The following is a 26,230-nucleotide window of genomic DNA, read 5'->3' as shown; positions in this document are numbered from 1 at the left end:
GCGAGTGGAAGGATGCCCGGAACCAGAATTCTCATTCTATTATACACACACATATCTCACACACACACACACACACACACACCACACAAACCACACAAACTCCCCCACACCACCATTATCACCGCCATACACACACATCCCACACATGACCCCCCCATATACACTCCACACACACACTCCACACACACACACACACACACACACACACACACACACACACACACACACACACACCCACCTCCCAGGCTCCCCTTCTGGCAGCCTCTGGGGCTGTGGCCCCAACCAGGGCAGGCAGCAGTCCTCCCCCCTCCCACCCCCAACCAGTTTCCTTCCTCCTTTCTACATCCAACTGGCTTGCGTTTCCCCAGCCAGCTCCTTTATAGATCCCTGGCTCCCCTCCAAGGCCTCCAGGCTTTGGCAGCTGCGGAGGACGAAGACATGGCCAGAGAGCCTGACAGCGCGCTGAGGTGGGCAGGCTTGCTGGTGTTGAGCACCCTGAGCACAGCTGTGATCGCGACCACCAACCCTGGCGTCGTGGCCAGGATCACCCAGAAAGGCCTGGACTACGGTAAACAGATGCCTTCCTTTCCTCCTCTTCTGCCCCTAAGGAGCACTTACTGAGCACCTGCTGTGTGCATCCCTTTAAATCCAGTGGGTGGACTGCTCACTGCTCCTCAACCCTCTTAGCAACCCCCACCCCCCAACGTAGATGAAGAAACTGAGACCAGGGGAGTTGTCCAGGATCACAGAGCTGCAAAGTGGCAGTGCTGGGGTTGGAGTGCTGGTCTGGAAGACTCCAAGTCCAGTGCTCAGGCCCCCAAGGGTCCTCGCAGTTCCTTCCCTCTCTCCACCCAGCTGCCAACTCAGGCTTCTAGGCCCTTCTCTTCCCTTCAGACCTGGTTCTCCATCCTGTCATTTGCCTTGAGATCTCTGGCTCGGTCTCCAGCGTGGGCAGAGCCCAGGCAGAACCTGTGAGGAGGCTGAGTGATGGGGATGGGGGGAAAGAGGAGGGCCTTCCTCAAGGTCTCCCCCAGGGCAGGAGCTTGGCACAGCCATACTGTGCATGTGACCCATCTGGATCCCCCAGAGAGGTTCCTTCCAGGCTACTCTGGGCCTGGGACAGCCCTGTGCTGACCTGCTTAGATCTGTGCCAGGCACTTTACACACCCGATCTCCTGTCATCTTTATGTCGGCCCTGGATGGGACATCATGTTACTGGCAAAAATTCACAGATGAGCAAACTGAAACTTGGAGGAAGGAATGGAAGTGGGTGGTCTGGAGCGGGCCTCCAGTCTTAGCTCACGTCCCCGCGTGGGGCTGCTCGATGTCGTCTCCAGTGGCGGAGAGACGGACCGTGGGCTGGTGTGGGAGAGCCAGCCACAGAGGAATCAGACCAAGGAGAAAGCAGAGCCTCGTCAGCTGGGGTCCCATGGAGGGATGCAGGACCGGGTTCTGGGGGGACCTGACGGGACGCCTCTGAATCCCAGGGGTGCAGACAGAAGGCTGCATGTGAGCTCGGAGATCAGACAATGGGTAGTCTGAAGCTTCCGGGGAGCAGAAGCCTGGGCTCAGCCTTTAAACCGGGCAGTGTTGTTTTCCGTCACGAGAGCCTCAGTCTTCCCCATGTGGCTGCCAGAGTGGGTTTCCTGAAACGTAGCACATTTGCTCATGTCCCTGTCCTCAGAAGATAGTCTGACCCTTTGGCATGGCATTTGAAACCTTTTAAGACCTGGCCCCAGCCCACCCACGTTGGTCCATTCCACATTTTCCTTCCTCTCTCATCCGTGACTATGTCTGCACTGCTTGCTTTTGAATCCCCGGGAGAACTGTCCCAGTGCCTTGGTTCCAGGACCGCAAGACCTGGATTCAAATCCTGACCCATTCCTTATCAGCTGAATGGGAAGTGTGGCCACTCCTGCAAAATCCAGCTGCCTCCTCTGTGAACTGGGGGTGGTAAGGGAACCTACCTTCTGGGATTATTCAGATTCAATCCCTTCGCACAGGTACAGAGCCCAGGACAGCGCCCGGCACACATAAATGGTGATGCGGGAAAACACAACGCCTGGGTTCCCTCTTCTTACTACTTCCTCTTTCTCAAGTAACATAGCTTGCCTTCCAGCTGGTTCTTGGATGGTGCTAACTACTTAATGACTGATGGCCGGGTTCCTGACATTGGCATTCACTCATTCATTTATTCATTCCACAAATAGGGGGACTTCCTAATAGTAAGTGCTGATCACTGTGGTAAATGCAGGGGCCACTTTTGTAAATCAAACAGACGGAACTACAAGGCTTGGAGGGCTTGTCTCTGGCAGCGGGAGAGAGAGCAACCCCAAAGTCACATGAAGAGATGTATAGTCCCCAACAGGAAAGAGGGCTCCTAAGGAAATGCACCATGAGAATGACGACAGGAGGATTGCTCCCATCTGCTGGCTCAGAGCAAGTTCCTGGGGGGGAGCGATGGTCCAGCTGAGTAGAAGCTGACCAGGTGAGGGTGAGAGGGAAAGGTCTCTCAGGCCATAGGAATGGCATGGGTTCGAGTCCTGGCAGGGTCACCAAGGGAAAAAAAAAAAAAAGGAATGACGCAAGCAAAGTTCCTACAGAGAGAGGCCAAAAGTCAGGGAGACGGGGTCCCTGTGAGGGCATAGAACCGAAGGTGGCTCAGAGTCAGTGTTCCAGAAAGACTGCTAGGACCCATGACTGGGTGTTTGAGGCAGTATTTTAGACCATGGATTGGCAAACGACAGCCCTCAGGCCAACTCTGGCCCACCCTGTGTTTTGGTATGGCCCTGGAACTAAGAATGGCATTTACTTTTTACATTTTTAAATGGTTGGGAAAAAAAAAAAGCCACACAAGAATAATATGTCACAACATGTGAAACCTATATGAAATTCAAATTCCAGTGTCCATCAGTAAAGTTTCATTGGAACAGAGCCACACCCGTTCACGTACCGATTGTCTCTGGTTGCTTTCCTGCGATCCCAGCAGAGCCGGGTGCGTGTGACAGAGACAGTAGGAGCCACAAAGCCAAAGATATTTACCATCTGAACCTTCTCAGAAAACCCTCGCTGACCCCCAGTATGGACAGGGACAGGTGGAGCCTCTGACCATTGCCCCTGTTCTCGCCCCTCAGCCTGCCAGCAAGGAGTGGCCGTGCTGCAGAAGGAGCTGGAGAAGATCAAGATACCCGAGTTCTCAGGAAGCTTCAAGGTCAAGCATCTTGGGAAAGGGCATTATAGATTCTACAGGTGAGACCCATGGAGCTCAATCCTTAGCATACAGAACTTGTAGTGTCCTGGGGTCAAAACCTAGAATCACAGAGCCCCAGATTCCTAAACTCAGAGAGGTTAGGATCTACAAAGTAGGGTTGACACCCTCCCGAGGGGATATAATCCCCCAAGCTGAGTGTGGAGGAGGCCACAGAAGGTATCTACCATGACTCCCAAGGCTGGAGGAATGTGTCATGAATGCCCAAACAAGTAGGATTTTGGAAGATGGATAAGGGTTTAAGGACAGGAAGCCTACTCTAAAATGGCCCAGGCCAGAGTTTATTGACTCACATGTATGAGAAGTCTCTGGAATAGTCTGGCCTTGGGTTCAGCTTGAGAAAAGCCCAAATGTCACTAGACCTTGTCTTTGCCTTGCCACTTTCCAACATTGCTTCCCTTGGGGAAGTCTAATCCCAGATAGGGTGTCCCCTCAAAGATGCAAGATGGCCACCAGCCCTGAGAATCCTGTGGAGACAGAACACTTTTCCCTTGCAACCCAAGCACAAACCCTAAATTCCCTGTGATGGTCCCATCTTCAGTTATGCACACGACCCTGAACCAATCCCTGTGGCCAGGGAATAGCCCATACTAACTAGCTTGTGCCCGAGGTCAAAGCCCCACCCCCACGAAAGCAGAGGTGAGGTCAGCTTTCTTTGGAGCGACATAGACTAGGTGGTGGGGCAGGGGTTCCCCCAAAGTAAAAAGGCAGTTCTATTACCACGAGAAGGGGGGATGGGTCCTGGGCAGAAAATGTCCTCTACAGAATTTTATACACCTATTCATTCAACAACCATTTTTGAGGACCTACTATGTGTGTGCCACAACAGGCTTTGCTAGAATAGTGAACCGAGAGAGACACATTCCAGCCTTTTACAGAACTTGCAGCCCATTGAGATTACCTGTATCATCCTCATGGATTGTCACACTTCCTGCAAGATGGAGATTATTGTGCCCATGTTATAGATGAGAAAACCGAGGCTCAGGATGATGACATGACATGCCCAGAGTCACACAATAGTACACTGGAGAACAGGATTCTAATGCAGATTTGTCTGACTTTAAAGTCTAGCTACTCTGCCCAAGGCTGCTCCTGTAGCTTCTAGGTTCTCCTGGAATGGATGGGGTACAGGAGCCGGGGAAGGGGTGAGTTTGCACTAACCATTAACTGAGTCCTTGTGTGGGCCCCCGGGAGGCTAATGGAGTGTTTCTTCTTCACAGCATGGTTATTCGTGGATTCCAGCTTCCTAGTTCGCACATAAAACTAGTGCCCGAAAAGGGCCTTGATCTCTCCATCAGTAATGCCAATATCAAGATCAGTGGAAAATGGAAGGCACGAAAGAAATTCATGTGAGTTTCCAAGCTTGGGGTTTATTGAGTGTGTGTGGGATCTCTTGGTGACATTTGGAAGGGATGAGAGCCAGGATCATGAGAATGCCCAATTTTTGCCTTACCCACCACCTCTTGTCCCCAGAGGGTTCCTGGGGGCATTTTTCACCTGTGAAGTTTTAACATAGCCTTGATTAATAGCTGAGCCCATATCACAATGTAAGACAGTCTCAAGAATTGGTACATGTGGCTTAGGATGGAAGGCTAAGTGGGACCTTTCATTAGTTCCTTTATCAGTTAGCTATTGTTGTGTAATGAAGCATCCCAAACTCAGCCTCATATTATCTCTGCGTATCTATGTGTCGGCTGGGGTTCTGCTGATCTAGGTTGGGCTCAGCTGAGGCAGCCCTGCTCTATGTATATCTCTTCCTCCTCGTCCTTAGACCAGTGGGCCACTCAGAGCAGATCCTTGGCGATGGCAGACATGCAAACAGGATAACTGGAAACACACAGGTCCCCTTAAGGCTTAGACTCGGAAGTGGACTATGGTCAGTTTTATTCATACGCCATTGGCCCAAGTAATTCACGTGATCAAGCCCAAAGTCAAGAGCCTGGAAATGCACACAGGTGCCCCCAAGATAGGCAAAGGGGTGAAACATTGAGGCAAATCATCCAAACTACAATTCCAAAGCTACATATTGGGTTCACTGCATAGTGAGCCTGCCCTCTGGTGGTTGTGTCTCAGAATGATCAATCACTTTGGAGACTTCGTGGTGGGGAGTCTGGGGGCAAAACGGAGGGAGGAGAAGGCACTCTGGGGAGGCGGCTAGAATCTGCCCTCCCATACAAGGACTGCCAGGTCTGTCCCTTCCCCACAGTAAGAATCCCTTGGTTCTTCACATGGGCTCTTTTGCATCTACCATTTCACTCACTGATGGCAAAATAAATAAATAACAGAACTTCATCGTATTGAAAGAGGATTGACAAAATACATTTAGGTCCACTGTCTTACCCAAACTCGTTTCATCCCTGAAGGAGTTATTAACCCCATTGCATGAATAAGAGCATTAATTAAAGTCTCTGACAGCCCCACCCCCAAGCTCCCAATGTTTTAGGGGCAAAGCCAATGTTCCGCTGTTGGCCAAGGGTCTAGGGAAGCAACTGGACCTCAGAGCAGTTAAGACACCCAAAGCCACTGGCAAGGGCAGAGGCAGTGGGTAAGAACAGCGTTCTGCTGGGCAAACATGGACCCACACTTCCCTGAGTGCTGTGTGACCTTGGGCAGGCTGCCTCCCCTCTCTGAACACCATCTCAAATAGCAAAACCTACCTACCAGCCCAGGCTTGTCGTTTGAATGGCAGCGGGGAAGAAAATGCTTGCTCCAATTCTTTCGTTCGTGTTTTCCTTCAGCAAAACCAGCGGCAACTTTGACCTGAGTGTGGAGGGCATCTCCATTTCGGCTGGTCTGCAGCTGGGCTTTGACCCCTCCTCGGGCCTCCCCACTGCCACCTGTTCCAGCTGCAGCAACCAGATCAACGCTGTCCATGTGCACATCTCAGGCAGCAAGCTGGGGTATGATCTTCTGGGATGGTGGGTGGGAGGCGGGACCTCCAGAAGCACCGTCCTAATCATCTGTGTATTCCCAAACCATACCAAGTGCCCCCTCCTTGCCAGGTCTCTTCCAGGGGCCCAGATGTAGGAGAGGACGGGGTCCGCAGACAGAGCAGACCCCCTCCCTGCCTCAAGGAGTCACTTATTCATCCAACCTTCATTCAACAGGTTTACTGAGCACATATGACACTCCCTGGCTCTGGGCTACCTACTTGATGTGCATTAAACTATACGGTCCTCATCACCAATCCGTAGGCATTTATTCATCCTCTCAACAAATGTCATCTAAGCATCTTCTGTGCACCAGGCTCATGCCCAAGAAATAGTAATGGCCAATTAAAATTTAGCAGTAGCTAACATCAGTGGCATGTGGTCACTGTGGGCCAAGCATTCCTTTAAGCTTGTGAATCGTCTCAACCAATCCACACAATGAAGTTAGTTTATTATTACCCCTGTTTTTGGAGGAGAAAACCAAGGTGGAGAGAGAATAGGAAATATCCTGAATTTTCCAACCTAGTGAGGGTTGAAAAGGGATTCAGCTCAGAGCTATCTGACTGCAGACTCTTAGCCACAGTCCCTGTTCTCTTGAAGCTTCTTGTTCGGTGGGGAATATGAACATTAATCAAATCAATGCGCTAGGCAATGGTTCACAACGAATTACAAAAGGATAGAAGAAATAAGAAAAAGAGGTACAAAGTCCTACCAACACATAGAGCAGGAGAATCTGACCTAGTCTGGAAGCTGGCTGGTTCTTCCTTGATGAAATGACGTTTGAATTGAAATGAAAAGAAGATGTAGAAGTTAATTAGGTGGATGTTGCAGACAGGGGGTGTTTTAAATAGGAGGAACAGCATGTGCAAAGGCCCTGTGGTGGGAGGCAGCACAGAACACAAGAGGATACAACAAAACAGTATGGTTGGAGTGCCAAGACAGAGAGCAATAGTGAGGAAAGAGTCTGAGACTGGGATTGGGGGTGGGGCAGCTATGCACCAATTGAAGAAATAAACTCATTAACAAGTCACTGCACCCAGAGGGCCAAGTATCTAATGGGTGTTTGTGTGTGTGTGTGTGTGCAGTTAAAGTTCAGGAACAAGGGTGCCAAGGCTATTTGGAAGAGGGAGGAAGGCTTTCCACATGAGGCAGTGTCCCGAATGCAGCCCAGGGACACCTGAGAAGCCTCATGCTTGTCCTCACATGTCAATCTCCAGGTGGCTGATCCAACTCTTCCACAAAAAAATTGAGTCTTCAATCCGAAAGACCATGGAGAGCAAGGTAAGGTGGGCTCAGAGAGGGTGGGGCCCTCAGTGTACGTAGCACTGGATGCTTCTGCTCTCGCCCCAGAGGACAGGAAGTGGTCCTCACGGTTCTTTAAAATCATGGGTCTAACTTAGAAACCAGTCATGAGGAGTCCAGCAAGAGCCAAAAAAAAGGTCCCAGCATACAGCTACAACGCACCTGCCCTGCTCCCACTGGACCACCCCCGCTCTTTTTTCCACATTCCTCCCTTCAGGCAAACTACCTTCTCTTGCCTCCCCTGCCCCGGATGCCCTTCTCAAAGCCCTCTGGCCAGCTCTACAATCCCTACCTCACGCCAAACCCCCTTCTGGAAGGGTGTTGATGTTCCATTGAGGAAGCTGCTAGGCTAGAGTGCCTGCAAACTGTTCCCTAAGGCTGGAACTGGTACCAACCAACGTTCCCAATCCTCCCCTCACCCTGAATCCACCCAGACCAGATTCTTCAGCTTGGAAATGGAGCCATTCCTTGGACTGGTTTTCCATGAATGAACCATTAGCTCCCAGGAATGCCCTAGTCTGTCTGCCCTAGGCCAAGTGAGTCAAAGGCAATAGGGAGCCATTGAAGATTTGAGTCAAGATTTGGCCAGATCTGTGTTTTAGAGGAATTTCTGTGGCTGCCATGAGAATGACTGGAGGGACCAGAAGATGGGACAAGGTGTGTCAGGGAGACTGAGGAAGCTATATGGTCATCTGGAAGGGAGTCACTGGTTCCCAGGCAAAGGCACTGACCATGGGGATAGGGAGACATCAGTCAAACCAGATCATCCATCTGAAGGCATTCTATCAAAGTCTTAAGACAAAAACAAAAACAAAAACAAAAACCAGTGCATGGTTGTCACAATGCATATTAACACAGTAGATCATAGAATGGCTTTTAGAGTCAGAATCTCTGAGTTTTAGTCCTGGCCCCAGGGCCTAACTAGCTTTGTAACTTTGAGCAAATATCAGAACTTCAGTTTCACTATCTGCAAAATGGGGACACGAATACCTCCGGCACCAAGCTGCTGGAAGAATTATTGAGGGCTCACCCCCTAGCCTGGCTAAGCCATGGCTCAACTGTCTTTGTAATCAAGTAACAATAAGAGGGGAAAGCATTTAACACTGGAGCTATTAAAACAGAGTATTTCTTGGTGACACTATAAGAGTGGCCCCTTAAAAGCAGCCAAGCTAAGAAGTAAGAATGCGCTGCTGTCAGCTAGCGGTGGTGATGGGGAGAAGGAACAAGAGGGTACTACAGACACAGGGTGGGCTTGGCATGATGCCTAGAATTCTACAAGGATCCTAGCACTTAACCCACACAAATTCCTTATGATGGAGGAGGGGTGTCATGATTTCCCCATTTTACAGATAAGTAAATTGAGGCACAGAGAGGGAAGTGAGAGTGCTGGGGCTCAAATCCAGGCCATCCCATCTCAGAGGTGAAGCTCTTAATCATAACAAGATCTTTTAGGAGAGAGTACTGGCTTGAGTGGCTGGATAGATGGAGGGATGGATGGATGGAGGGATGGAGGGGTAGATAAAGGAGGTGCCAAGGGGTCCATGATAGTAGCAAGGGCTGGAAATGAAGAGGTATGAGCTCGGCAGTTGGCTCTCCAGGAATGCAGAGTGAAGACTAGGTATCTGAGGGATGCTCAGGGGTCTGTGGGGGGTAGTGGGGAGGGCAGGTAGGATGGAGCACAGAGGGGCAGCAGCAGAAAGCCCGGCTCCGGGATGTGGTGTGATTTGCTGTGGTTTGGAGCCATCTGGTGGCCCTCCTGAGTGAGCGGACTTGGAGGGCAGTAGCCTAGGTGTTCAGCCGGGCTCCAGCTCCTGGATGTGCTGCCCCCCATCCCCCCCACCCCCCCTCTTGGCAGAGGCACAGGCTCCTCGAGGATGATATTCTTGGGGCATGCAGAGTCACAAGTCTGGTGTGATAGAAACATGCTTCAGGAAACCAGTGTTCTCTCCCTCCTACATTTCTAGTTCCCCCTCCTACCTTCCCTCCCTCCCGCCTTCAAAGAAACATTCAAGGAAAGGAAAACATGTCAGATTCCTTATTCACAAAGGACAGTCTCCACTATGGGCAACCCTCTCTGATCACTTCTTTGGTTCTCTCCAGATCTGCCAGGTGGTGACCAGTTCTGTGTCCTCCAAGCTGCAGTCCTATTTAAAGACCCTGCGAGGTGAGGTCAAGGGACACAAGGGGGAAGGGGACAGGGAAATAGGACCGTGTGTGGGAGCCAGCAAGTGTCTGCGACTGGCTGGGGCCAGGGGAAGGAGTGGGTAGAACAGATTATTTGCAAATGGAAGTCAGCATCAGATGCCCAGTGGGCCTGGCCCTAGTGGCAAGTGCGAGAGCAGCCCACACCCAGTCGTTCCCCTACCCATGCAGGGGCCGAGCCACCAAATACTCCCAGCTCTGAGACTGGACACACATAGCTGGCCTGAGATCTGAGGCTGATGATTTCGTCTCTCTGGGCCTCCGTTTTCATAGTTTTAAAAATGGGGGCAATTCTCTGTATCCCTAAGTACGTAGTAAACAGTGACAAGCTGCTGTCCATGAGGGGAGGACTCCCCTGGCCAGCCCTTGCCATGAGACATGCACCCTGCAGAACTGTCTCCTCCTGACTTCCCAACACCCCCGTGGAGGTTGGTGCATTCTACCCATTTTACCACGGTGGAAACTGAGGCTCAGAAAGGAGCCGTGGCTTGCCCAAGGTCACAGAGCCAGAAAGAAGCAGATACAGGATCCAAATTCAGGTTTTCTTCCTCCTGAGCCCGGGCCCCAAACTGCTACCTGGGCTCCCTCCCTGTGGAGGAGGCTCCGCGGCACGTTGTGAGCATGTTTAAGGTGCCTCCGTCCCCAGACATCTCCCCAGCCTCCCCAGGGATTTGCAGTATCCACGGTTTGGCTTCAGCAGACAGGAAAATGATGTGGGTTGGGGTCCTAGATCCATCAGTCACCTGCTGTGCCATCTTGGACAAGTTACCTTTCTGGGCCTCATTTCATTCCCTCTAACTCGGGAAGGGGGCGCCTTAAGGAGGGACCGGTATTTACTGAATTATCATTGATGACCGCTGAGAAACACAGAAACCAATCGGACCTGAGCCAGCCTGGGCTCTGCCTGGGCTATTATCACTGCTAGTAATCATCCCTTCAGCTTCAGATCCCCTACCACGTACAGGACATCTGTGAGGTCACTAGTATTATCTTGCTCTACAAATGACAAAAAGTGGCATAGAGACATGAAAGGACTTGTCCAAAGTCCCAGAGAGTTCAAATCAAGCCCTCTGCTCCTTGACTGTATCTCAGGGCTGTTGGAAGAAGGGATGGAGACGATGTCTGTTTATGTGGGGTATGGGCTTATTTCCCTCCCTCAGGGAGGGCTCCCTGGAGGAAGAGGGAATGGAACCCTCACTGCAGTTCTTGATTCAACTTTGGGTGATGCCGACGCTGCATCTCAGGCCCCAAAGATGCTGCCATGCAGAGCCAGCTCATGGTCTGTCTTCTGCCTCTCTAGTGACAACCAAAATAGATAAGGTCGCTGGGATCAATTACTCACTGGTGGCCCCTCCGACAATCACAGCTGACAACCTGGATGGGCAGCTAAAGGTGAGACTTACACAGGGGGACCCTCAGGCCTTTGTCTTGGACCTTCCCAGGGCTCCACATCATTCTCATCTCAGCTCCTTCTCCCTGCTCCAGACACACTGGCCCCCTCACTTCTCCTGAACCACCGTATGCAAAAGGCCCCAGGGCCTTTGCATTTGCTCCTTCTTCTGCCCAGAAGCTGTCACCCAGATATTCACATAGGCTCTCCCTTCCATCTTTCCAGTCTTTCCTCAAACATCCCTCTCCCTAGAGAGAACTTCCCAGACCACACTCACTGCAATAGTTCCCTCCTTTCCTTCCATATCCTGTTCTGTTTTTCTTAGCATTACTTATTACTAACACCCTCCTCAACACGCACACGTGCATGCACACATACACACACACACACACACACACACAGTCACCTATCAGTATCCCTCTGTGATGAAAGAGGAGGGGCTATGGCTGTTTTGTTCCTGATTGCTGGTGCAGCACCTGGAGATGTGCTTGGTATCCACTAGCTGCTTAGTAAATATTTTGATTGGATGGATGGTTGGATGGACGGAGCTTCATTTCATGCCACTGACCCCTCACTCACCATCCTCCAACCAGACACACTGGCCTTGCACTTCCTTAACACACTAAAGTCATTCCCACCTTAGGGCCTTTGTCCTACCTCTTCCCTCCCCCTGAACTGCCTTCCCTGGCATGCCCCTCTCCCCCGCACTCCCTTCTTACTTACACAGACTCCAGGGGCGTCTGTGCTTGGATATTTCTCCCACAGCTGCCTTCCCTGACTGCCCCAGCTGGAGTAGGTCCCATCTCTGGATTCCCTCTGGATGTGCCTCATTCAGTCTCTCCACTACGGGTGACGGACTTGTTTGTTACTGTTTACTTTTTTGTTCTAAGACACATTTGATATAAAAAAAAGAAAATCTAGAAACTACAGGGAAGCAGAGAAATAAATAGGAAAGAAAGAAGGGATACACATTATTGACACACAGATTAGTTCCCTCCAACCCATCTCTACCAAGACATAGGAAATCACACAAACACACACACACACACACACACACACACACATGCATATGCATAAAAAACCCCACATATATAGACATAGGAATAAGTACACACATACCTATATTTATATGAGTTGTGTTACACATACTATCTCACAGCTTTTCAAAACACAACAGTGTAAAGTGAACACCTTCCCATGAATCTCCCTCCAACAGCCCTTTTACTGGCTCTTGGGTCTTTCCAGTGGACAGCTTGGGATAAGGTTCTGTCCAGTGCCTCCTTCTGGGACATTTGGTCTCTGTCCATTTTTTCCACACATGTAACCAGACCTGCCATGAACATCCTTGCATCTGGATCTCTGCCCATTGTTGACTATTTCCTGGAAATGGCACTGCTAAACCGAATAGTATACTTAAAAAAAAAAAAAAAAAACCTAAGTGATACAATGGAATAAAGGATTAAAATGATACATAATTATTCTTAGTGAATGAGAATGTCCTGTTTACTGGCCCTCCAGGGTCCTTCCCAGAGGTAAGGGCGATGAGCCACGGGGGAGTGTTAACCTCCCAAACCCACCTGGTTTTGCTAATAATCCCTTCGCATGAATGGATACACATCAGGCTTTCACTTATTAATGCGTATCTAAAGATAGGCGTTAGAGCTGGCTCCTGGCTGGCACATGGGTCCACTTACTATTTTTAGGAGTGGCATGGTATTCTGTAAGACGAGGGTCATGGTGCTTAATTTTTAATAATGAGATGATTCAAAGGTACAGAGAACCCACTACCCAGATTTAAGAAATATTGCCTTTTTGTCCTATTTGTCTTGATTTTTTTTTTTTTGAGATGAAATAGTCTAAAAATAAATCGCTGAGGCCCCCCGGGGTCCCCTGTACCCCCCAGGGAATCCCACGAATATGATGCCAGTGTGTATCCGTCCTACCTGCGGTTTTTATACTTTTACTATGTATCTGCATGTGTCAATAATTCTTGCTTAGTATGCTTTATATGCCTTTAAATTTTACATAAGTGGTATTCTACCATATGTATCCATCTACAATTTGCTTTTTTATAACTCAACGTTGTTTTTTTCTGGCTAAATAAGTGATCTGCTCCGGCAGTGCATTTGCCAAATTGCTCTTCAGAAACTTATTAAATATATATTCCCCAGCAGCGTAGGAATAATCTTACCCCAAACTGGAGAGTGCACTAAAAACAGTTTACCTCTCTCTTTAAAGCGTTGCTAATTTGACAGCTGACAACAAACAGAATCTCCTTGTTCTTTTGGTGTCACTTCTATGCTCATTGGCAAGGGCGGGGCTGAGCCGGTGGAGCCACTGGGCGTGTTGCCAAGTGACCTTGGGCAAGTCACCCAACTTCCCTGCGGCTTGGTGTCCTCTCTTGCAAAATGAGCGTCATTGCACCTGCCTTGCAGGATTGGCAGGAAAAGCCCCTAGAAACAAGCTCCCAGGAGACGCATGACACTCTTGGTTTCTGGTCATGGCTTCCTCCTCTCTGAGTGCGTGATTGGTCTCCGCAACCCATTTTTTCCTGGAATGAAGACGTTAACTTATCATACCCGAAGGAAACCCAGGCTCACCATGTCTCCTCCACCCCCAGGGGGAGTTTTTCAATGTGGCCCACCCCAGCCCCCCTCCCTTCGCCCCGCCGGTGCTGGCCTTTCCAGCTGACCGCAACCGCATGGTGTACCTGGGGCTCTCCGACTACTTCTTCAACACAGCGGGATTCGTGTACCAACAGGCAGGGGCCCTACACCTGACCATCACGGACAACATGGTAAGGCCGGGCTGGAGTGGATGAGGGATGAGCGCGGGGTTCAGAGCGCAGCGGCCGTCTGGGCTTGAACCTGTGTTCACACGGCGGTGGGGATTGTAGTCCAGCCTTTGGAGGCAGCCAGACCGCAGTTGGAATATCGGCCCCCTCTTTCCTAGCCGGGTGGCCTTAGACCCGTCATTCAACCTCTCAGAACCTGTTTCCTCGCCTGTAAAACACCAGTACCAGTATCTCTCGCCCGAGGGTATGAGAGGGTGGAATGAGGTATGAATGTGCCAGAAGCAGTCAGCACGTGCAGAACAGGCAGGAAGTCCTCCACGAAGGGTAAATGTTACAGCCAACACTGCCTAAGTACATGCCAGAATCCGGTCTCAGTCTCACATCACCGTCATCATCATCATCAGTATCTCTGTCGATATGTTCGTGGCTGAGTCCTGCTTTGGACCTCAGTTTACCTGTCTGTAATATGGGGACATGACCATCCTGTCCAGAGTCCAGGTACAGCTTGGTAACCAACCACGTGGGATTCCTCCGCCACTGCTCCTGGAAGAGGGGCCGGGCTCCCCTTCTCTGTAGGGGCACCAAAGGGATGCTAAGCCCTGACATGTCCCCTGGAAGTAACCAAGACCACCAGAATGGGAGCTCCTCAGGCTAGCAGAGTCAGCCACCTGCACTTGGACTTGGTAGAGACGAATGCACAAGGAGGAGGGGGACCTTGATGGCTTTATACCATTACAGCTGTGCTCCTGTGGAGGTTTTGGGCACGGGGGTCCTGGATGTGAGCTAATAGAAGCAGGACATCCTACATGATCAGTTTGAAGAGCATATTTTCAGCGCAAAAAAAAAAAAAAAAGAAAAGAAAAGAAAAAAAAGAAATAGGAAAGCTGGCAGTCCCTGATTGTATCCTGACTGTTCTGAGCTGATGGCTGCGACGTTGTGGGTCAGCGTTGTCAGGAATGAGCTGTCTGCTGTCTGCTTGTGTGTTCAGTCTCTCACCCCTCATATGGACTCTGCCCCCCAAATCTCTAACATAATCCCCCAAAGTCCTTTTCTCTTCTTCCCTTGCCACAGATACCAAAGGGATCCAAATTCCGACTGACAACCACATTTTTTGGAGTCCTCATACCCCAGGTAAGAAAGAGGCTGCTCCCCTTTTGTCCGCTCATATGGCAGCCCAGGAGGGCCGGGGAGGACTGAGTTCTGCTGTGTAGCCCAAGGAGAGCCCCTCCCCCCCCCCCAGATCCAGAGGCAACCCAGCCTGAGAATGGAAACAGCCTTAGGGCCCTTCCTCCATGCAGAGAAGGGTTCCAAGCACCCAAGTGACCAGGCGTGAGGGCAGACGTGGCGGGGGATGGGGAGTGATCCACTCAAAAAATATTTATTGAGTGCTCACCACATGGCCAGGGCTCTGTTCTTGGCATCTAGCAAAGCAGACCATATCCCTGCCCTCCTGGAGGCCTACTCCGGTGAAGAGAGACAATGATCCTCCAGAATGACCCAGAATAATCCAAAAGAAAGTGCACACCATGAGACATGAAGTCAGTGAATGGATGAGGTCACTCGGCCTGATCGGGCTGCCGTAACAAAGGGCCACAGGCTAGGGGGGCCCCATACCAGGAATGTATTTCTCAGGGGTCTGGAGGCTGAGAAGACCAAGGTCAAGGTACCCACAGATTTGGGTTTGGGTAAGGGCCTCTTCCTGGCTAATAGATGGCTACTTCCTTTCTGTGTCCTCACATGGCCGTTCCTCTGAGCTCACATGGAGAGAGAGCAAGCAAGCTCTGCTGTCACCTTATGAGGACATAGATCCTATTAGATTAGGGCTCCACCTCTATGAGTTTATTTCATCTTAATTACTTCTTCTGGGCCTTGTCTCTAGCTATAGCTGTACTGGGGAGTAAGAACGTCAATACGAGTCTGGGAGACACAAACATTCAACCCACAACAGCCTCTCCAGTGGTGTCACTTCCAGAAGATTCTATACAGGGGTACTGGTGTGGGGAGGCATGACTGGTCAGGGAATCAGGAGAATCCTCTGGAAGCTTTATGGCCTAACAATCACATTGTTTTTCTGAGACCACGAGCTTACCTGGGGGAGGACTGGAGGCCAGAAGAGATGCGGTTGTCACCAAAGCCGTCCTCAGTTCCTCCCAGGAGGCCACCACTGCTCTGTGAAGAAGTGACACTTGAGATGACCCCTGAAGGAAGGGAGAGAGCCAGGCTGGGAAACAGTGAGAGGACAAGCATTCTGCCAGAGGAACAGAGAGTGCAAAGGGTTTTTTAGACGGGAACAGAGTGGGTCATATATTTGAGGAACAGGAAGGTGTCCCACACGGCTGGAGCCGGAGAGCAAGAAGTAGAGGCCGGTGAGGGGAGGCTGCAGGCCCTGAGTCGCAGACAGTGCAGTCTTTAGGATTTAGTCCAGAAGCAACAGGAATACATGGGAGGTGTTCACGCAGGGTCAAGACAAGATGGGATTTAGAAGAGGTGGAATAAAACTGTCACTTTGTTTGTTGTCCCCACTGGGGGACTGCAGGTGGCCAAGATGTTCCCCAACATGACCATGCAGCTCAACATTGGGGCCCCGTCCCCACCGTACCTCACCGTGCTCCCTACTGGCCTTGTCTTCACCCCTATCCTGGAGACCCAGGCTTTTGCTGTGCTCCCCAACTCCTCCTTGGCTCCTCTCTTCGAGCTTCAGCTGGTAAGCTGTTCCCGGGTATGGGCAGATGAGGGCACTGCCTCGGGGTTGGGGGACCAGGGTGAATCCTGCCCAGATTCAGATGCTCCGGGGCCTCAGACCAGAGCCCCTTTACTAGCTGCCTCTGGCTTCTGCAGGCGTTCATGGGTTCAGTTCTGCCCTCCATCACTGGCTTGAAATCCGTGCACTGGTTCTGGTTCATACACTCATGCCTGTGGTCACCCAAGTATGCGTTTGTGAATTTGTTCATTCATTCAATTACTCCTTAGGTTGCTCACTTGAAATGTGCTAGACCTGTTCTGGTTCATGCGTGCATTAATTTATTCCATTATGCATTTATTCATTTACTTACACCTTTGTCTAAGTATTCATTTGCTTATTTGTTTGTTCACTCATTCATCGCTTACTCATTTATGCATACCTTTGTTTATTCCTCCGTTTGTGGGTGTAATCCTTCGCTGATTCAAGTTTTTGGTCCATTGCTGATTTTCGCATTCTTTTCATCTGCTTACTCTGTCACTCTCCAAGTATTTGGTGGCATTGGTGGCTCCCACTGCGGCCACGGAGGGGAAGGCCAGACTCTCTCCCCACCAGGGGGCGCTCACAGGCCTCGGGCAGGTCTGCCCTCTCTTAATTTAAGACCTATTTTCCCCACTTAGCCAATTTAAATGGTTTCTGAGGGGTCTGCCCTGATCACGCAGACAGTGAGCCCAGAAGCTGAGGTGGGGACCTCAGTTTTCCGACTCAGTAAATATTTGATGGATGAATGAATGAATGAATGAATGGCTTGAGAATAGGGCTGGCCTAGACTCCAGCCCTGAGGTCAGTCTCGCTCAGCCCATGTGAATGGCCTGGAGATCTGAAATAGTCCCTAGGGCAGTGGGAGAAAATGGTAATTGGTGCACAGCCCAGGACTCACCAACAAGCACAAAGCAAAGGAAGAGCCCCTCCTCCCTGGGGGCCGTGTGGGCTCCTCTGCCACACCTTTGTGAAGCTGACCCTCCCATGTTAGAGACCTCGCCAAGGCCCTGGCCCCTGGGTCGGGGGCTTTCACTCTTTGGATTACTGCTTTGCAGAGCACAAACTTTTCCGTGGAGGTCGGCACCACGCCTGACAGGCTTATCGGAAAGCTCAGGCTGAACAGGTAAGTGAGCCCGTGGAGGTGGGAGGTGGCTGCCCACCCCCTTGCGCATGAGCCAGTGATGGCCCTACAACACACCAAGCTCCATGTCATTGCTCTCCTGTTCATCTGTCACGTGTGAGCCTCAGATGGTGCATGGTGGGCACCAGAGCTCTGTTGATGCTCAGAGATGAAGTGGCCTGCCCAAGGTCACACACCACAGGTGACTGGTCATCGTGGTTTGCCTGCGGTCCCCCAGTGTTAGCACAGAAGATACTGTACCCCAGGATACCCCTTGGTCCTAGGCAGACTCATGGCTGTGCAGGCCCAACGGGTGCTTCTACCCCACGCTGACCCTCAGCAGGGCTCGGCTGCCCCGGTCGCTGGCCTGCCTTAGCACGTGGGATACCCACCTCCATTTCTTCATGGCCCATCCGTGAGCCGTGATCAGTTACTTGGTGCTAGGAGAGCCCCAGTGGCAGTGGCTGTGGTTAGGTTCGCCGGCTCTGCGGGGGGGCTGCCTGTGTGCCAAGCATAGCCCCCCTCAGCCAACATCCTACTCATCGGACTTCCCTCGCCCCGGCTTCGAAAGAAGCCTGCTGATGTAACAGAAACAAACAAGCCCGATGGTTGTTCTTTGCCAAGAGCGTTGTAGTGAGGGTGAAATGAGGAATTCACATGCGTTGAAGTGTGGAGAATGCCAGCAAGGAGGAGTGAGAGGGACACGCAGAAACAAGGCAGATAGCCATAAGGGGGAGAGACCGGGAAAGTCAGAGGCACATGGAGAGATTCTCAGAGACAGAGAGACACATAAAAGGAGGGAGGGAAGAGACAGAGGGACAGAGGGACAGAAAGAGAGAGCAAAAGAGAGACTGACAGAGAGACAGACACAGAAGGGGGAGAGAGGGAAGGACACACACAGAGGAGGAGAAAGGGAGAACCTTGCAGAGTCCACACGATGACCCCCAGCGGTTAGACCCGCTATCTGCCTCTTCATCACGCTCACGCTGTTTAAATTGAGTCTTGACCTACATTCCTGTCCATTTCCGCCTTCTCTGCAGCACAGAGCTGTCTTTCTTAACCTTGAGAATGGCCCCTGAGGTTTACACGCTGCGTATTTCTCCTGGCATCACTCTGACAAGTGTTACTGTTTCGGGTACATGTGGATTTAATTTTCCTTGAACACCCATGAGCCCTCAAGTAGAGGAGTCAGAGAGGATACAGCTGGGTGAGGGTTGAGCAGATGCTCACACATGCCGGCCTGGGGTGTAAGAGTCCACAGGTCAGGAGTCCTGGGGCTCCCACTCTTGATGAAGAAGGGTGAGCTTTCAAGCTTTGTAGAGTATCGGAGACAAGAGCTCAGGCATCAGGAGATCTGTTGAAATTCTGCTTTGCTAATTGTTCTTGGTGTGACCTTGGGCAAGTTGTCTGACATCTCTGAGTGTCAGTATCCTCATCTGTAAAATGTGAGTGATGGCCCTTGCCTCTGGGGGTGTTAGAGGATTTCCATGGGGCGAAGCACACAACATAGTGAGTGATAGGGTTCAATAAGTAGCCATTTATTTCCGTATTTCTTTAGATCTCTGTTAGGATGCCCTAAAGACTGTAAGGAGGGGATGGTTCATTGGCTCTGGTAATTGATAAGTCTAAGGGTTCCAGGCAAGGGTGGATCCAGGTGCTCAAATGATGTCTTTGGGATTCTGACTCTCCCATTTCTTGGTTCTACTCTCCCCTAAGCTGACTTCATTTCTCATCAGGCTGTCACCAATTGGTGACAAAAATGGCCACCAGCAGCTGCCTAGTTTTCCTGGAGAAAAGAGAACACCGCAGCACCAGTATTTTCAAAAGTCCTAGGGCCAACTCCCATTGAACCAGCATAGGTCACAGGTCCATCCTTCCAACAATAACTGTGGTAGGGGAGGTGGACTCTGCCCTTTGGCCAGCCTACCCCAGAGCACAGCACTAACAATGTAGGGAATGGGTGATGCCCCGAAAGGAACTGTTAGGGGTTGTGACCAGAGGAAAGGGAATGGATACTGGGTGGGAAACCAGGCAGCATCTACCAGAGGGGGCCCCTTCGCCCAGCAACTGGACTCTAACACAGGTCAGGCAAATGGTGTTCTCTGCTTTCTGCTCCCCTTCTCACAGGCTGCTCCTAGAACTGAAGCACTCAGACGTCGGCCCCTTCTCGGTGAGTCTGAGGCCCTCAGGGGCTCCCTGTTCCTTGATCTAAAGCTAACTGTCCTGTGGTCTGCTCAGAACTCTCCATCATTTCTGGAGGCTGCCTGTTCATTTGCATATAATTTGCATGTGAAGTAATGGCCAGAGGAGCTTTGTGGGCCCACAGACCTAAGCTAGAGTCCCTGCTCCATGCTTACTAACTGTGGCCCTTGGGCAAGTCATTTCCTCCTCTGGACCTCACATCTTCCCCAAATTAAGCATACTCTTTTCCACCATCATGAAAAACAAAATGAGGATGGGGTAGCAAGGGATGGAGAGGGATGAAGGTTAGATCATGGAATCAAGGAAAGCCTCTCTGAGGAGGTGATATGTGGGCTGAAAGAGCCAGCAAAGGGAGGATCTGTTGCAGGCAGAGGGACTGGCAGGAGCAAGGCCATGTGGTGAGAACAAGTTCAACATGTTCAGGGACTGAAGGGAAGCCAGCGGGGCTGGACCAGTGAGAGCTGGGGGTGGAGACGTGGCTGGAGAGGCAGGCAAGGCTAGCTCATCCTGGGCCTTCTGGCCTAGAGTAGATTGTGGTCAAAGGGCCATGAGAAGCAAGTGAGCTTCTCCACACAGAGGGGATCTGATTTAGGCTTTCATAGAAGGTATCCCAGGCTAGGGGAGAGGGAATGGAACTTGGGGGACCAAGAGACCATATGTATCAGTGAGAGGCGGGTGCATTTGTCTAGGAAGAGGAGAAAGATGGCGGACGGGAGACATACTTCGGAAGTGGAGTTAGATGGAGCTTGCTGAGGGTGGTGGTCTATGTGGTGAGGGTGATGCAGAGGGACTCTTAGATTTTTGGCTTGAACAACTGGGTGAGTGGCAGAGCCAGTGTGGAGGTGGGGAAGGGCAGGTGGGAGGGAGGACAGCAAGTATTCCACTACCTGGACTCACTGACCGTGACTGAGCAGACTCCCCCTGCTTCCCTCCTAAGTCCCCCCGGGACCCTGGAGTTGCCCGAGAAAATAGTAGCTCACTGCTCTTCCCCAGCTGCCTCGAATGAGCCTTGTTCCTGTGACTTCCCTTAGAAGCCTCGGTGTGCTGATTCTGTCCACAGGGTCTTACCACCCATGGTCCAGATCTCCCGGAGAGGGGGGGGGGGGGTCTCTTGTTGAACGCCTGGAGAACATTTCCTTCCATCCCTGAAATGCCTCCCAAAGATCCCCACCAAGTAGATACCTTGTAAGCCACGAAGCCCAAAGTTGGGCCTTCCCAACATGCCCTCCAAATCGGCTGGAAGGCCAGCGAGCCCTTTTCCATCCGGTAAGACTAGAACAAACAGAAGGACCCAAACGACCTCATTGTATTTTCACGGATTCATTGGTGCCGGGGCTCTGACGGTGGATTGACTCAGCTGGTAACTAACTTCTGCTTCTGCAGAAAACAAAAAATTAAAGTTCTCAGGTTCATAGAAAGAAGGGCACCCCATTTTAGGAGCCCAGGGATTTCTAGCCTGGGGAAGGGAACTCAATTGTTCCAGGAAAAAAAAAAGGACATATTTACAAGTTTTAATGTCACCAGGCAATCATCTTGAGGGCGCTACATTATTTTTGAATTTTTTTTTTTTACTATTGTAAAAGTAAAACATCTGCATTATAGAGAAACAGAACATACAGATTTGCAAGCCAAAGAGAATAGAAGCCATTCCTGTTTTTGCCACTTAATCACTTGGAGTATACCCTTCCTGACCTTTTTCTCTGCATACTCAATAGGACAATAGAATTATTTGGTTTCCATAATCTGCTTTTCCTCACTCAAAAATAGAGCATGAATGTCTCTGTGTGAATAATTAAATTCCTACAATATTATTCTTTCTTATAAAGATTTTTTATTTATTTATTTGACAGAGAGATCATAAGTAGGCAGAGAGGCAGGCAGAGAGAGAGGAGGAAGCAGGCTCCCTGATGAGCAGAGAGCCTGATGTGGGACTCTATCCCAGGACCCTGAGATCATGACCTGAGGTGAAGGCAGAGGCTTTAACCCACTGAGCCACCCAGGCGCCCCTACAATATTATTCTTAAGAGTTGCATCGTATTTCCTAGATCCAAAGTGCCACCAGGTCCCCCAGATAATTCCCCAATCGTTAGACATATAGGTTGTTGTTAATTTACTGTTTGGGTTGAATTTATGGCTCTGGTGCCTGCACCCTACATCATTTCCTTAGGGCGAATGCCTTACAGGCATATTTGCTGGCCCACCAGGCATACACATTTTAAAAAATTTATTTAAGAGAGAGACAGAGAAAGAAAGAGAGAGTAGGGCGAGAGGCAGAGGGACAGACTCCTTTCTTAGAGCAGGGCCCGATGTGGGACTCGCTGAGGGGCTCGATCCTAGGACCCTGAGATCATGACGCAAGCTGAAGTCAGATGCTTAACCAACTAAGGCCCCCAGGTGCCCCCAGGCACACATATTTTTAAGGCTTTTGCTGAGCATGGGCACATAAAATCTCAGAAAGCCTGAGCCAGTTTGTCCTGTAGCCTGAAGTGTCTGAGACCATGCATTTTCTCATACAGAGTTGTTCATGTTTAAATACTCTGTTGACCTTCCTTTCCTCTGTCTTGTAACCTACATCTAGAACATGCTTTACATTTGGAAACTTGAGAGCCAAAGAGATCACTTGGGTGACGTGACTGGGCTGCAGAATTTTCCCGTTATCCCCTGTGTCCCTCACTCAGCTGTTTTCCCAGCTTTGAGGTTGCCCTGCGGGGGAGGGAGGCTGGCGGAGAATGCTGGATGACACCAAGGTGCCCTGACGCGGGTCCCATCCTCCTGATTTCCAGGTCACGGAGCTGCAGGCTGTCATGAATTATCTTCTGCCCACGATTGTGATTCCCAAGGTTAACGGTAAGGAGCTTTGGAGAAATGAATGACTTGTAGTCCTAGAGGAGGCGGGTGGAGTTCAGTCCTAGAGTCACCTGGTATGTGGCCCTAGTTATGGAGGCTGGAAGATGGTCACCTCAAAGGAACATCAAAGGGCACCTGATCCCGGAAAAGGAATGGAGACAAGGGGACACCCACAGGTTGAGCTTCTGTTATGTGCCCATCTATTATTCTATCCAGTTTTTAAGACAGCCCCATGAGCTGAGGACTGTCCTGGGAGGAAAGGGGAGATTCGAGAAGTCAGGTGCCTAACTATTACAGGTCACAGAGAAGGTGAGATGTGAAGCTGGGACTTGGACCCGGCTCCGAAGCCAGAGCCCTCTGCCTTTCTAATGCCTCGGAGCAAAGCGACAGGGAAGAAGGATAACCCCGGCTTGGCTCTTGGCTTCAGCCCCCCCCCCCCCCCCCCACACACACACACCGATGGAAGCTTCACCTTCGAAGAGCCAGGGGCAAGAGTGCACAGAGAGATCCACAGACTGCGGGACCAGAAGAATAGTTAGAAATTATAAATCAAGACCACAAACTCCTCTTCCTACCTTGACAAATGTAGCTTCGTAATGACCTGGGGAGAATAGTGTTGAGTTTGGAATTCTCTAGAGTCCCACGTCAGAGAATGGCAGTACGGCAGGAAGCGGGCCCCTGGCTACTGCCCATCTCTGGTTTCACCCTGAACATTGAGGGTCTTCATGTGCCCACCAGTAGCTACCCCCAATCACATGCCTCGGGCTGTCTACTGCTGGCCGTGGGCACCAGCACTGCTGTCACGCCCAGGAGGGTTGTTTTGGGGGAAAGGCTTGCACGGGTCCTGAATGTGGGCTTGGGGCTGATGGAGTGGAATGGCCAGGCTCCCAGGTCCTCGGAGCGTGGTGACAGTCTCCAGGACAGCCTACTCCTCAAGCCTGCAGGTACCTGCCGGCCCTACCCAGAGCCAGGCACACAGGTTCAGGGAGGCTGTCCCCCCTCCCCCAGCTCTCTGGGGCTGGCCTCCGCCTTCCCTCCCCTCGTGCTGACTTCACTCTCCATTGCAGAGCGGCTGCTGGAAGGCTTCCCTCTCCCGCTGCCCGCTGACATCCAGCTCTCCAACCTGGTGCTTCAAACCCACCAGGTAGGTCCAAACGTCCCTCGTCACCCAATGTCCCTCCACAACAGCCACCTGTTGCCAAAAATCCCCATATTGAGCACCCTCTGCCCTACCAGCACCCTAAGAAGTGGGTGGCTCTTGATGAACAGGGAAGAAAGAGTCAGGCTCGGAAAAGCCACACAGTTCTCAGGGAAGTCCAACTTGACAGCCACGTCCCTGCTTTGAACCAGTGGCTTTGAAGCATTCCCACACTCCGCTCGGTAAAAGACGGACCCCCCCCCCCTCCACTGGTCGCCACAGATCCTCTTTTATAAGCATTTACATCTTTGACAAATGTGTGTGGCATGCCTCCCAAGGCCCCGGGAGTAAAAAGGGAGGCACAAAGTGGAGACTTGTGTCCCAGAATGGATGACCTTCTCTTGCCTGTCCCCCAGCCAGACCCACAACATCCTCTGAGACTGGTTAAGAATGTCTTCTCCTAGCTTGGAAGGTTCCCTTTCCTGGTTTCCCCAACGCCTCTCCCTGGTCAACGCAGGCCTCTTTACTGGTTCTTCCTCCCCCTTCCGGCCCCTCCTTCTCCCGCCCTGCAGGAGTCCTCCAGGATTCCTGCCCAGGCCTCTGTCCTCCCCACTGTCAGCTTTCTCTACTGGCTTTCATCCCCGCTGGCTTGTTGCCACCTAGCAACCCAGCCAAACTTCCAGTTTTTTCTCTGTGGCCCTTTAAGTCCCGTGTGTGCCAGCAAAGCCCGTAACTGGGCCACGAGGCTGCCAGCCACGATTGTCTTCCTCACCCTGCTCAGCAGCACTCCTGCTAACCTTGTGGCCCTGGTAGGAAGCGGCCACATCACCCGGATTCCCTGCTCTCCCTCAGCCCCAATATCCAGTCAGCCAGCCCCCAGCCCCCAGCCCCCAATTCTTCAGACCAGGTTATTCCCCAGGGCTGAGACCATAGACTAGCCGAGACAGCACACACACACACACACACACACACACACACACACACACAGCCCCGGGGTACCCCACGTTTTACCAAGTTCGTCCTTAACCAAAAAAATGACCCCATGGCACAATGTAATTTCTTCATTTCTGAAAGTTCTCAGTGAGGGGCAGGAAGGAGTAAAGAAAGTGGTTTTGCAGCCTTGATGGGAACAAGGGTCCCTTGAACTGCCGTGAAGCAGGGATGACAAATGAAGGCCCAGCCTGTGGCCCGCGACCCTCCACGTCCATCTGGGAGGGGAACAGGTGCCAGGCCGGCTGCAGTCGGCTTCACAGTGCCAGCAGCCGCTGACACGAAGACCCCAGTGGCGACACCTCCGAGAGCCCCCCTCTCACTCCTGTCTCTGTGTCCACAGACAGGCCCCACTCGGCTCCCCTTCCCAGGGTGGGGGTGGGGCAGCTGCTCCCCAAGTTTCCTTCAAAAACCTCAGCAGCTCCCTGCTCAGAGACCAGGGTGCACTCCCCACGGATGACGGCTCCCTCTTCTCTCCCTAGAATTTCCTGCTGTTTGGTGCAGATGTTCACTACGGGTGAAGTCCTCCCAGGGCTGGAAGCGGTCAGCCCTGCCAGGAGGGGCAGCCTGGTTGGCATCTATCCACTCCTGACGTGCCTGTGAGGGTACAGGCTGCCTTTCCCCAGCCCTTGAGCCACAGTCCCTCACAAATTTCTCTGAACTCAGATTCAGAAATGATCTAAATACAGAAACTCTGTTCCTTGAGAATGTGTGTGGCGTGTGTACTTTCGGGGTCATGCGTTTCCCACAAGGGCTAAGTGGGCACATAGATTTCCTCCAAGAATCGCTTTCCAGTTGTTACCACGCTATTTCTCAACGTGCTTCATACCCATCCCCCGGCAAAAAACAAAACAAAACAAAACAAAAAAAAACGCTTCTTTTTCTGTGCGGTTCTGTGTGATGGTATTATTTCTTGGGTTTTGTTCATTCTTTGTTTCATTGGCTGGACCCAGCCTGCCCTGCAGCATGAGCTCAGCGCTCAGGTAAAATCATCTCTCTCCAGTCCTCTACGGAATCTCTTGAGCCCTCACACACCTTCTTGGCAGAAAGTCTCATGTCCCTTTCTTTCTCTCTCTCTCTCTCTCTCTCTTTTTTTACATTTATTTATTTATTTATTTATTTTCGAAAGAGAGAGCAAGGGGAGGGACAGAAGGGGAGGGAGAGAGAAACCCAAGCCAACTCCCCACTGAGCAGGAAACCCTCTGCAGGGCTGATCTCAGGATGCTGGGATCAGAACTGAGCTGAAGCCAAGAGCCCTCAACCACCCAGGGGACCCTTGTTGTCCCTTTTTGGAGACACCCCTTACTCCACACTTCCAAGAGTGT

General features: G+C 51.2%; 1 protein-coding gene across 1 annotated transcript; it reads left to right on the top strand.

The window, feature by feature from the left end:
- The first annotated feature begins 378 nt into the window (after window positions 1-378).
- Window positions 379-25,613, top strand: LOC131807666 (bactericidal permeability-increasing protein-like). Its single transcript, XM_059133229.1, has 15 exons — window positions 379-568; window positions 3,135-3,249; window positions 4,489-4,617; window positions 6,007-6,168; window positions 7,416-7,479; window positions 9,601-9,664; window positions 11,003-11,094; window positions 13,713-13,889; window positions 14,958-15,017; window positions 16,423-16,590; window positions 17,664-17,731; window positions 19,856-19,898; window positions 22,714-22,777; window positions 23,845-23,921; window positions 25,388-25,613. Exons 1-15 carry the CDS (start codon window positions 439-441, stop codon window positions 25,424-25,426), a joined length of 1,452 nt encoding a protein of 483 aa, XP_058989212.1. The 5' UTR covers window positions 379-438; the 3' UTR covers window positions 25,427-25,613.
- Window positions 25,614-26,230: the final 617 nt, after the last annotated feature.

The sequence above is a fragment of the Mustela lutreola genome, chromosome 9 (genome assembly GCF_030435805.1).
Source record: "Mustela lutreola isolate mMusLut2 chromosome 9, mMusLut2.pri, whole genome shotgun sequence".
Classification (NCBI taxonomy): Eukaryota; Metazoa; Chordata; class Mammalia; order Carnivora; family Mustelidae; genus Mustela; species Mustela lutreola.
This window is presented reverse-complemented; position numbering and strand designations above follow the sequence as displayed.

Bases quoted from the DNA above. Each gene is read 5' to 3' on its own strand.
- LOC131807666 (XM_059133229.1), top strand. From the start codon at position 439: ATGGCCAGAGAGCCTGACAGCGCGCTGAGGTGGGCAGGCTTGCTGGTG. The intron at 9,665-11,002 runs GTGAGGTCAAGG...CTGCCTCTCTAG, and splicing joins CTATTTAAAGACCCTGCGAG to TGACAACCAAAATAGATAAG. The intron at 19,899-22,713 runs GTGAGTCTGAGG...CCTGATTTCCAG, and splicing joins CAGACGTCGGCCCCTTCTCG to GTCACGGAGCTGCAGGCTGT.